This window comes from Entelurus aequoreus, linkage group LG08 (genome assembly GCF_033978785.1).
Source record: "Entelurus aequoreus isolate RoL-2023_Sb linkage group LG08, RoL_Eaeq_v1.1, whole genome shotgun sequence".
Taxonomy (NCBI): domain Eukaryota; kingdom Metazoa; phylum Chordata; class Actinopteri; order Syngnathiformes; family Syngnathidae; genus Entelurus; species Entelurus aequoreus.
The window spans coordinates 28,852,887-28,865,334 of NC_084738.1; the positions used below are offsets into that span (position 1 = coordinate 28,852,887).

Below are 12,448 nucleotides of genomic sequence, written 5' to 3' on the forward strand. Positions count from 1 at the left end.
AATAGTTGTTTTTATTATACAGATGATCAATATAATAGCAACATTGAATGTGATAACAAATTGTCAATTATTCATTTTAATAGTAGAAGCTTGTATGCAAATTACAACAACATTAAGAACTTTTTGGAACACATCAACGAACCCTTCAAAGTGATTGCTGTCACAGAAACATGGATTGATGATAAAAAAGGAATAGATTTTGATCTGGAGGGATATGAACTAAACTACATCAACAGAACCAACAAAAATGGAGGAGTAGCTGTGTACGTGATGAAGAACCTGAACTACAAAGTGGTAAAAAACATGTCATTTGCCATAGATAATATCTTAGAATGTATAACCATTGAAATATGTCAGGAAAAAAGCAAAAACATATTCATCAGTTGTATATATAGATCACCTAAGTCAAGTATAGAAACATTTGAAGAATGGATCAAGGCAACTTACATGGACAATGGTCAAAGAATAATGTTCTTATGTGGTGACTTTAATATTGACTTATTGAACCCCAACAAGCAAAAGTCTATTGATGACTTCATTGATACAATGTACAGCATCAGTCTATATCCTAAAATCACAAAGCCAGGCAGAATCACAGGACACTGTGCCACGCTTATTGATAATATTTTTACCAATGATTTTGATAATAACACTACAAGTGGTCTACTTATAAGCGACGTTAGTGATCATCTGCCAGTTTTTACAATATATGATGGAAACTACAAGAAGAACATGGAAGACAAAAGGACATTTCGAAGACTATGCACAGAGAAGAGGATGACTGCCTTCAAAATTGAGCTACAAAAGCAAGATTGGGACAATGTGTATAATGAAAAAGAGGTTGATGAAGCATATGAATATTTCTTACACAAGTTCATAATACTTTATGACAAACATTGTCCATGGATACAACTCAGTAAAAAGCAGAGAAAGAATAATCAACCATGGATGACAAAAGGATTACAAAATGCTTGCAAGAAGAAGAATACACTATATAGAAAATGTATAGCACAAAGAACTATAGAGGCAGAAATTAAGTACAAAAAGTATAAAAACAAGTTAACAGACATACTACGATCATGTAGAAAAGAATATTACAGTGAATTATTGGACAGGAACAAAAATAATATGAGAGCAACATGGGGCATCCTCAATAGCATTATTAAAAATGGAACTAAGAGGGATATAATACTTCTTAGATGAAAATAAAAAAAAATGACAACATAAAGGAAGTAGTTGAAAGCTTCAATAATTATTTTGTAAATATTGGACCAAAATTGGAAGAAAGGATTCCAGACCCATTTCCAATTGAGGACTATAATGATACCATAGAGCGAAATCCCAACTCCATGTTCCTCAGTAATGTGACACAGGAGGAAATAGTTACAATCGTGAAAACATGTAAATCTAAGACTTCAACTGATTGTAACGGAATTGATATGGAAACGATAAAAAAGGTTATTGAAGAGATCTCAGGACCATTAATGTATATTAGTAACCTATCATTTCAAACAGGTACATTTCCAAACAAAATGAAAATAGCTAAAGTTGCACCAATTTATAAGACTGGAGACAAACATCAATTTACAAATTATAGACCTGTTTCTCTACTTCCACAATTTTCTAAAATCATTGAAAAACTGTTCAATAACAGATGAGAAAGTTTCATAAATAAAAATAGAATACTCGAAGAGAACCAATATGGATACAGAGCTAATGTTTCAACTTCAATGGCTTTAATTGAAATTACAGAAGAAATTACCAATGCAATAGATAGTAAAAAATGTGCGGCAGCGGTTTTTATGGATCTAACTAAAGCATTTGACACAATTAATCAGAATATTTTAATCAAAAAACTAGAACGATATGGCATCAGAGGGTTAGTCTTAAACTGGATAAGAAGTTATCTAACGAACAGGAAACAATACGTGAAGCTAGGCGAACACACGTCTACAACGCTAAATATATCCTGTGGTGTACCTCAGGGATCAATACTAGGACCTAAATTATTCAATCTCTATATAAATGACATTTGTAAAGTTACAAAAGATTTAAAGTTAGTATTATTTGCGGATGATACAACAGCGTTTTGTTCAGGAGAGAACACACAGGAGATAATACAAATAATAACAGAAGAAATTAACAAATTAAAAAGATGGTTTGACAAAAACAGACTATCGTTGAATCTTAGTAAAACTAAAATAATGCTATTTGGTAACAGTAGAAGAGAAAGTCAAACACAAATACAAATAGACGGAATAGAAATTGAAAGAGTAAACGAAACCAAATTTCTAGGTATAATGATTGATGATAAATTGAACTGGAAATCTCACGTAAAAAATATACAACATAAAGTTGCAAGAAACACGTCAATAATGAATAAAGCAAAACATGTTCTAGACCAAAAATCCCTTCATATTCTCTACTGCTCACTAGTGTTACCATATCTGAGCTACTGTGTAGAAATATGGGGAAATAATTACAAAAGTACACTTCATTCATTAACGGTGTTACAAAAAAGATCAGTTAGAATAATACATAATGTTGGATATAGAGAACATACAAACCCTTTATTTATTGAATCAAAAATACTGAAATTCCACGACATAGTGAATTTGCAAACAGCTAAAATTATGCACAAAGCAAACTATAACCTGCTACCCAAGAATATACAACAATTCTTCTCAAAAAAAGAGGAGAAATATAATCTTAGAGAAAAACGTAATTTCAAACATTTGTTTGCACGTACAACACTTAAGACCTTCAGTATATCAGTATGTGGAATTAAATTATGGAATGGATTAAGCAAAGCAATCAAACAATGTACTAATATGATACACTTCAAGAAACTCTTCAAACTTAAAGTGTTTACAAAGTACAAAGAAGAAGAACCATGACAAACATTCTCAATTTATTTCATCCATCCATTCATTCATTCTTAAAGTAATCTTACTTATCTCATCATATGAAATATGACTTACTTCACCAATTATTATTATTAAATTCTTACTATTATTTATTTATTTATTTTTATTGTGATTACTTATGGAGTTTATTGTGAAAAAATTGTGAACAGGAAGTGAACAAAAAGTTTTGCAACTGTTATGTAAAGAAAAGGGGTAGGATTAAATAAGCTCTGCTTCTTCCTACTCCTTTTCGAACATGTTGAAAAGAAACTGGAAATTGTGAAATTGTGATTGTGACAATGGATTACATTTTTGGCATGCTTTCTGTTTGTGACAATTAAAAGTACGTTAAGTTACATGAAATGCATCCACAAGCAGACGGGCTTAAAAAAATATTTCGCAGGCTGCCTCCTAAAAATGTATAACTAACTTTATAAATTATAGCTTTGTAGTAATATAAACTTCCATTTTCTAATTTTCCCCAGAACTCTATAATGTATTATAAACAGTTTGCATAGAATATTGTATTTTTTTTGTTTTGTATTTTGTCTCTATAATATTATAAAATCTCATTATTTTTAGATCATTCATTTCATAATGCTTCCTTTTACAACATTTTGTTGTAGATGTTGTAGTCTTGTTAATTGCGGTTAATTGGTTAAAGACATAATCGCGATAAACTAATTACAGAAAAGTAGAAATCCTTTAATTATAAATCAAATATTTTTTTAAACTGATTTATGACTTTTTAAATATGTTTTCCCAACATTATGAGAACTCCTTAAACATGAAATAACACTATTTAGTCACCTTTACACTCTTTTAATCCAATATAGTAATGCTAACTGAGGCTGAGCCAATCAGTGGCCATGATACTGAACAGTGCGCTCTTATTGGTTTGGTCTGCTCTAGTGATTAATACTACTGTAGTATTGATATTTTGTGTTTATCTAAAAATTTTAATGCTTAAAAATACTTAATTCAGGCCAAAAAATTGTCTAATTTCCCCAATATTTGAAGCATGCTGTGGCTAGTTTATTTAGGGATGTCAAAGTTAACACATGCATTTAATAAACATTTTTTAAAAACCATGTATAAATTGAAAAAAAACATGCATTAAAAAAACATCCCACAATATATTTTGCCTGCACATTCTTGTTCACCTTAAAGGCATTGCGGGTTGCTATATAGTCAGTGATCAGATCAATGCATACATAATACTGATGCCAAATTTTGAGCAGACAACTGACGTACATTCAAATACATTTAAAAATGTCTGTGTATCACAATCTCACAATAAAACTGTATTTGGGTGAAAATATTGGGTTCTTTTTAAAAGTTAATTTAAATCATGCAAGCAAATAATTTACTGCGATTAATCATATTTCAAAAGTATGGTTAATCTGATTTGAAAAATGTATCATTTGAAAACACTGATTTCGTTATTGAATTTTTATTTGCATTGCTTTCCAGCCATATGATTCTGCTGCCTCATAGTGAGATGTTTGATGTATCTTTTGATCTTAGGGTTTAGTTGGCAAATTAATATGGCTTTAAAGGATTTAAGTTGTGTAAATGTTGCCATGGAGAGCATTTTACATTACAATTTCCAGGACATTGTCAGCATTATCCACAAGGTGGCACTGCTGGTTCAATAAGTAAATAAATTCACAGCCTCTCAGGCTTTTGAGAGGAACGATGAAGCGACGTCAGTGAATGTAATTCATGCCTTCTTTTGTAGCACCTAAGAGAGTGAACATATGGATAGAGAGGCAAAACTCCAAATGAGCTACCATCAGACCCATCCGTCTCTTAACAAAAAAGCCAGAGGAGCAAAGAGAGGCAGTGAAGGTATTTTATTCCAGAGCTCCACTAGAACTCACATGAAAAAAAGGTTGCAGATAGAAACGTTGTAGTTCTATTGTCAACGTATCAGATTGTACAATTACCAAGACAAAAAAGAAGAATGACAAACTTGTATGTGTCTGTTGTACTCATGAGACCAGAATGCAATGCAGAAAAATCACATTATATTATAGCCTATGCAGCCACATTCTTGGGATGTATGCTAAGTTTTCATGGGAAATAAAAAGTAAGCCTGAGTAAAGGTATATGTGTGACAAGTTGAGAGGAAATACATTCGATTACAGAAAATTATGTCATACTGAATGATAATTTCAAACGTAAGTACAGAAACTAATGCTGTCCCATTATAGCAACAGCTGGGTTTGTACAGCCGCTTGTTGTTAAGCAGATTTCTAAAACCTAAAAACATTCGTATGCCAATATGAATATGCCCTCTGGGCTGTTTTGAAGTGAGGAAATTTATTTTACGTACTGCTCTGTATTATTTATAAAATATAGTACATGCTAAAGAGAACGTAAAAAGGATTTCCCCTAAGTTTTACTTTGATCTTTGCAAAAATAATTACCATACCTCTCTCTATACAGTGAAGGGACGAATATGGACACATGGTGTGATCCGTTATGGTTACCTAAATTACAAAGCGTAAAATAAACATGTGGCAGTTTTTCTATATAAAGCAAGTTAAAATATGGGCATAGAGTGAGTCTTTGAAAAGGCATTTGGGTGGCACAGTAGAGTAACGCATATCGGGGCTATAGCTACACCATTGTGTGGATTCCGACCTGAACGTATTTCCTCATTCACAACCCACTCTTGACTTGTGATATCATATGTGAAGTTCCCCAGCGTGGACAGAGGGTAGTCTGGCTCTACTCAAGTCCCTAATGGCTCGTCTGTGGCACCCGCTGTGAACGCGTGGTCGCACTGAAGGTCACTTTTATTTCTGGCCTGCTGATGCCGAGTTGTATAGCGGCTCTTCCCACGTCTTTTGCTTTTTTTGCTCTCTTTATCATGCTGCCCCCCTCCTCCTCCTTCTCCTCCTCATCCTCCTTACCAAGCCAAACCAGGCACTTAAGCCCAGGGCTGCAAGGAGACCTACTTGTTTCTGGGGCGACGTGGACACCCTACATTAGTTTTGAGAGTTATGAGACTAGTGGTGTTCGTGTTAAAGTACGGTGTAGTTAATTCTTGTCAAGTCCTCTATTGTTATCTAACAAGCAGGACTGAACTAAAACTCTCAAAATGATCAAGAATTCAGTGTTACCATATTTTCCAGACTTTAAGTCGCTAGCTTCGTAGTATAAGTTGTAACAGTCACATTTGCAGTGAAGAGGACAACAATAAATAAAAGGCACACTGGACTAAAAGCCGCATTTATTTAGAAATGTATGTTTATGTTTTCATAACACATTAACAGTCATTTAGCGAGCATAAAGAACATATCTGAGAGGCCGAATAGGCTAAGTGAACATAACATTAGTTACCAGTAGGCAAGTTCACCAAGCTCCCGATTAGGGCTGCAGCAGTTAATCGATTAATTTGATTTGAAAAAAGCTTTGATTTATATACTGTTACTTCGATTAATCGTTTAATGAGTGCAACTAATTAAAATGTATAAAATCTAGAACCGAACTTTAAATACAAAAACATACCAACGCGACCGCTGCAGTAGAGCACACATGAAAGCTGTGGTGTGGTGTGTGATCTGTACTTCTAATACTTTAAATTTAAAAAAATTTTGTAGTAATGCACACATTATAAAAGTGTAATTTTATTGTTTTTTAGTAGAAAAAAAGAATGATGGTTATGTCGAGCTGAACAATATTTAATTTCAACAATTTTCTCTAAAATAAGCATTGAGGTTACAAAGTAATATTTCCGATGATTCGTTAATCGAATGAACTAATTGAATACTAAAATAATCGACAGCTACAGCCCTACTCCCGATTTCATTCATCACTGATTTTTTTGAATTCTTCATCCTACATGTCGTACAGGAACAGTTATCACAAGCTGTAGATAGTAATGTATACTCAGGTTTATGTCAGTCAGTCTTTTTTAACATTTGAAAACATGTATAATTATATGTATTTTAATATATACATGTAAGTTGCACCTTACTATTAAATTACAGGACCACTTTTACCATAAAAAGTTTGACGTATAGTCTGAAAATTTGGGACTCTGGACCAGGGGTGTCCAAACTACGGTCTGAGGGCCGAGTGCGGCCCACCAGCATCTTCAGTGCGGCCCACGAGATGTCACAAGTTTACCAAGAAGATTGGCCTGTGGTGTGTTTTAGCCAAATTGCGGCCCGTGCGACGTCACAAGTTTAAAGGGGAGCTGCACTTTTTTGGGAATTTTGCCTATCGTTCACAATACTTATTAGAGACAAGAAGACAAAAGTTTTTTTTTCCTTGCATTCTTACATGTAATAATCGGCTCATTAAAGGTGACTAGCAATGCCGCTAATGGGATCAATCCATACTACCTCTAAAAACATTCCTTAACCTGTATAATAACCAAGCTGTAGCAATATTGTTATTGTAAGAGCGAACACTGAGGATTATTTTTCTAGTGTATTAACACATTGGCGTGCTACGGTATTAGCCGTAATAGCTAGCTATGGAAAGAAATAAGCTCGCTTTTACGTCAACACGAAACGCGTTTGAGTTTGTATGTACAACACGACACCAATCTGTACTGACCGAAAAACATGAACAATCATATTACAGTATCTGTAAAGTATTAACCCACATTTCATGTTTTGTTTGTACACAGCTGAGCTAGCCAGACAGTGTATGTACTGTAGTTGTAAAAACACTCATGACGTGTATAACATGACCAATATTAAAGTGTGACTTACTCGATGGACAGTTGTGCGTTTGGTCCAGCTGACCGGGGACATTTTTTCTGGTTTATTTGGGTAAGCAGTCCATTTATGTCGAAATAGCTTGGCTCCAAGTTCCACATTTATAGAGTCGTCACTTTCACCTCACACTGGGCTTCTGTTTGCTCCAATGTTTCACCCTGGCTTCTAGAAGCCGCAGTTTATCTTTTGTATGTTCAGCTTCAAAAAGATAAGGTTGTGAATCCTCATTTGTCCAAAAATAGTCATCTTTGTTGTTTATCGATTCTGCCACAATTAGAACACATATGCTTTTGTTTTCGACAGTAGGAACACATATTTGTTGCCAGATGTCGGACGTCCGCTGTTATGGAAACAGAAATCAATGCGCTGAAGAAATTGGTCCTGGCATTGATTAAAATGATCAAAATATAGTAAACATTGAACTTTTTACATATTGTTATGAACGTGTCTGGTACTTCATTATATATGTACTTTCAGTGTGTATACAAAACGTTGATGGAGGGTTTTGCAGTTGTTTAAGAGGGCTTTGAATGCTACAACAGTGACTCCAAATAGCCGCGTCTTAGGCCTTTATCATCTTTAAAGTCCTGAAAAAAACACGTGTTCTTGTCTCTCGTAATGATTGTGAACGATAGGCAAAATTCCCAAAAAAGTGCAGCTCCCCTTTAAACTTGTGACGTCGCACGGGCCGCAATTTGGCTAAAACACACCACAGGCCAATCTTCTTGGTAAACTTGTGACATCTCGTGGGCCGCACTGAAGATGCTGGTGGGCCGCACTCGGCCCTCAGACAAATTCCCCTTAACAAGAAGATTGGCCTGCGGCGTGTTTTGGCCAAATTTGAATAATCCAGAAGTCAAATCGCTGCAGTTTTGCTGCTTACTTGCAGTTTGAATGAGGATTTGTGGTAAATAACCATGAGTTCCATCTGTAATGACACCGAGCACAGCATCAATTTATATGACCCAATCCAAACAACATTTCTTACTCACGGTATAAATTCCCTATAATTAAAAAAAACAAAGTCAACACACGGTTGCATATAACCCACCTCCCGCTCATTGTGGACATCATAAAAAATGTGTAAGCATCATACACAATTTAAAACTACACCCATATAAATCCACTACAATCCCAGCAGGTACAACACATTGATACAATGTTGATTATACATATGTTTTTTTTTAAATTGACTTCTAAACAACGTTAAAAAATTTGTAAATTGAGACAACGTTGGTGTTTAATGTTGGATCCACGTTGGTGGTTGGGAAATGACCAAATTTCAATGGTCAAATAAATGTCACAACCTGACATTGAATAAATGTTGTCAAAAATCATGTTGTTTCAACGTTGTATTTGTGTTCTAAAATATTGGTTAAGAAATGACCAGAATTCAATGGTCAAATCAATGTCAGAACTCAACATTGATTAAACATTGTCAAAAAGCATGTTGTTCCAACGTTATGTTTGAGTTGTTCAACGTCAGGACCGAATTCAACAAGTTTTCAACGTTGTTTTAATGTCTTGTGCCTGCTTAGATGCACGATAGGTGATATGCAAAACACCCTCTCCACAGTTCCCCATATTTGGTGCATTTTAGCTATTTGATATTTCTGATTGATTACAAAACTTTAAGGAGGGTGTCATGGAATTATACGTGGTAGGAGTCGAACTTTCAGATACTCAATGATTTATACTTTATATTGCATTGTCGTCACGGTCTGGGTTGTTAAAGTTGAAGTAATGTGTTGTTGTTCAGTCTTTTATAGCTTGCTTTAATCAATGCAAACTGAAGTGTCTGATCATTTTCCTGAAAATATTTCAAATCCTACGTTCTTTATTTTTGTAAAAATGAGTATCAATACGTATCATTCTACGCTTTACTGCGAAAAAAGTGCCGTAATGTGTGTTTTTGTTTGTGTGTGTGCTTGTGGGTGTGTGTGCACAGCCATATATTACATTTTGTTGATTATAAAACATAACTAAGTGTCAGTAATCTAAATGATCCATGCACTGTAGGCCCACATTTATATAGTAATGTATAGTATATTTGAATGTTAAATTGTGCAAATTCTTCTTTCACATACAAATCTTATGTATTATATGCCTTTTATTGGGAAAGTGTTCAGAAAAAGTTCAATAGTAGTAGTTCATCAACACAATTCTGGAATAAAACTTTTTAAGTCTAAAGTCATGTTTTCCTGTCAGAACTTTAAATGTTAAGTTAGTTTTTGAAATACAACAGCATAGTACGGTTGAACACACCCGCATGTATTCAAAGTTGTCCCAACCTCTCGTTGCAGTGGAGCTGCGTCAGGCCATTGTTGCCATGATGAACAGGAAAGACGAGCTGGAGGAACAGAGTGGGTATGTTGGGACGTACATTCTTTTTATCTGCCGTTTGCATACCGCACACATTCATATGTACTGTATTTGCACATCGAGAAAAACATTGGATGACCTGTCATTTTAACATGGCTTGATTTGTCTCTATTAAAAGACTGAGGCATTTTTGTGCTGACTTGGCCACAAACTGATTTGCTTTGTTTTTCTACGAGCGACACACAAGACTTTGATTTACTCTGATTCAAAAGCTACTTCGAAAAAATAAATTAATCACTTTAACTCTACGGACAACAGCAAATTGATTGATAGTAAAAAAAAAATCTTCATGTCTTGCGTAAACAGTCGTTTTCCTGTATTGTGTACCACACCACACACGACTGACTTAGAAAGACTTAAATGTCATTGCATGGACTCAAATTGAAGACTATCAAATTTTTAACAAGTGAGACAGGAGTACAGTAGAGCCTCGCTACATAAAATAGTGGAACAAAATGGAATAATGGAAGCACAAATACAAGTGCCTTTTTTTTACACCTTTAATATGACTCATACACTTGTTTTACATTGTAAAACGTATCAATACTAGGGATGTAACGATTAGCGGTAATAATGATAAACCGCAATAAAATTCCCAACGGTTAGTGTTACTGTTTCAAATTTTAATTATCGTGAAAACATGCTCGATTACAGTAATAAACTCGCGGTGATACCGCTCATTTCCTGGAGAATCAGCTCGCTTGCTAAATGATTGTTGTGTTATGGCTGCAAAATTAATACAATTTTATTCAAGATCACCATTTTGGCTGCTACGATTAAATTAGGTAGGTAGGTAGGTAGGTCTTTATTGTCATTGCACAAGTACAACAAAACTTTGTTTTCAGCACAAACCCGTTCAAGATTAGACAAACAAACAGTGTACAGGGTTACAGAACAGGAACGCTGATGGGTCGCCACAAGGTGCCCCGTAAAAGATGGGAAAAAGGTAAACGCTGGGGAAGGATGAGTAAAAAACTACAATCTAGACTGGGCTCCTAAGGGGGCTCCGGGCTGGAGTGGGAAAAAACCTCCATAGCAAAGCACATATACATATTACAACATACATCTCGAGATATCTAGCAACAGAGGGGAGGAAGTCGGGACTATGGTGGCAGGCTGCAGCTCTTCAGGCGCTGCCTAGCCATCAATCACCCCTAAGGGATTCACGTCAAGGACGTTGGATGGGGGTGGGGTATGTGTGTGTGGCGTATATTTTTTGTGGATGTGTGTGTGTGTGTAAGCCTGCCGCGTGTCTCTGTTCCGCGGCCTGGGTGTCGTGCAGTCGCTAGTCAGTCAAAAGTCAACAACAACAGGTGTGTGTCCATGAGAGACAAGAAGGGAGTTTGTTGTGTCTTACCGCACTGTCCTTCGGGAGAGTCTCGAAGCCAGGGAAACAATCCAAGTTAGAATGTTTTGTATGCGAGTGAAAATAAAATTTGCTTTTCACTCTAAATTGTCTATGACTGGTCCTCAAAAAATAATTCTGAGGGGCAGACAGTCTGATCCAAATCACAAGAGTGTCCACAGTTCTGCCTGCATCCTCCAATCATTTGTGGCAGCTTTGGGGTACTTTGAAGACTGCCTGCAACTTCCAATTTGTCGACAAACCAGAGCAACGCTTACTCCAATCAGCAGATGTCCTGTTGTCATAATTCCGAATAGGTGGATATCTTCACGTCCTTGACTGAAAGGGTCGCCAGGCACGCGGCACTCCTTTTTCTCCCAAGAGTCCGTTGCGTGTCCAGCAACAACCGCTCTGTCACGACAAGCAGGTTCCCCCAAACCCAAGTTCTTGTCAATTTTGTTAAGGCCAGTTAAATAGTTCTAATGTTTAGATTTGGAGAGCAGTGCAAAAAGAGACAACAAGAAAGTTAAGACAAGACAAGACAAAGAAGCAAGCAGGAGAGATAAGGGAGAGGAAAGGGGAGCGTCCGCCCTGGATGAGTGCCAGAGAGAAAAAAACATAAAATTACGGTGATTGTCGGCAACATTAACATTGAAAAAGCAGGTTCTACTGCATATCAAATCGAGTCATTTTAAAATCAACAGCAGCTTGTCTTGAATCGCCGTAAAGCGGTTTACACCCACGCCAGAGGCTATTGTGTATGGGCACATAGATCCATAACCACGGCGATCACCTCGGCGGCTGGGAATTAGCAAACAACCTAAACCTAACATGATGAATAATTATGATTTCAATATTGATAAATATAATCCAGATTATTATTTTGTCCATTAACGTGCAGCCCTATTTTGTCTCCTAAAATGTCTGCTTTAGCGCCACCTCCAGCTCTGGGACCTCCCGGCTAGCAGACCAAGATGTTGCATGCATTCTTACAATTCTGTTTCGAACTAATCCACACGCCTGTTGTGATTCCGGTTACGATGTATGATCATGTATTAACTTGTGTTTGCCTCACT

At 35.9% G+C, this 12,448-nt stretch overlaps 1 protein-coding gene across 1 annotated transcript in view; it reads left to right on the forward strand.

Moving 5' to 3' along the window:
* Positions 1-12,448, forward strand: part of snx29 (sorting nexin 29) — a 344,206-nt gene that overhangs the window by 36,719 nt on the left and 295,039 nt on the right. The window contains exon 12 of the mRNA XM_062056216.1: positions 9,949-10,012. Within this exon, the coding sequence (XP_061912200.1) occupies positions 9,949-10,012 (64 nt within the window). The remainder of the gene's footprint in view (positions 1-9,948; positions 10,013-12,448) is intronic.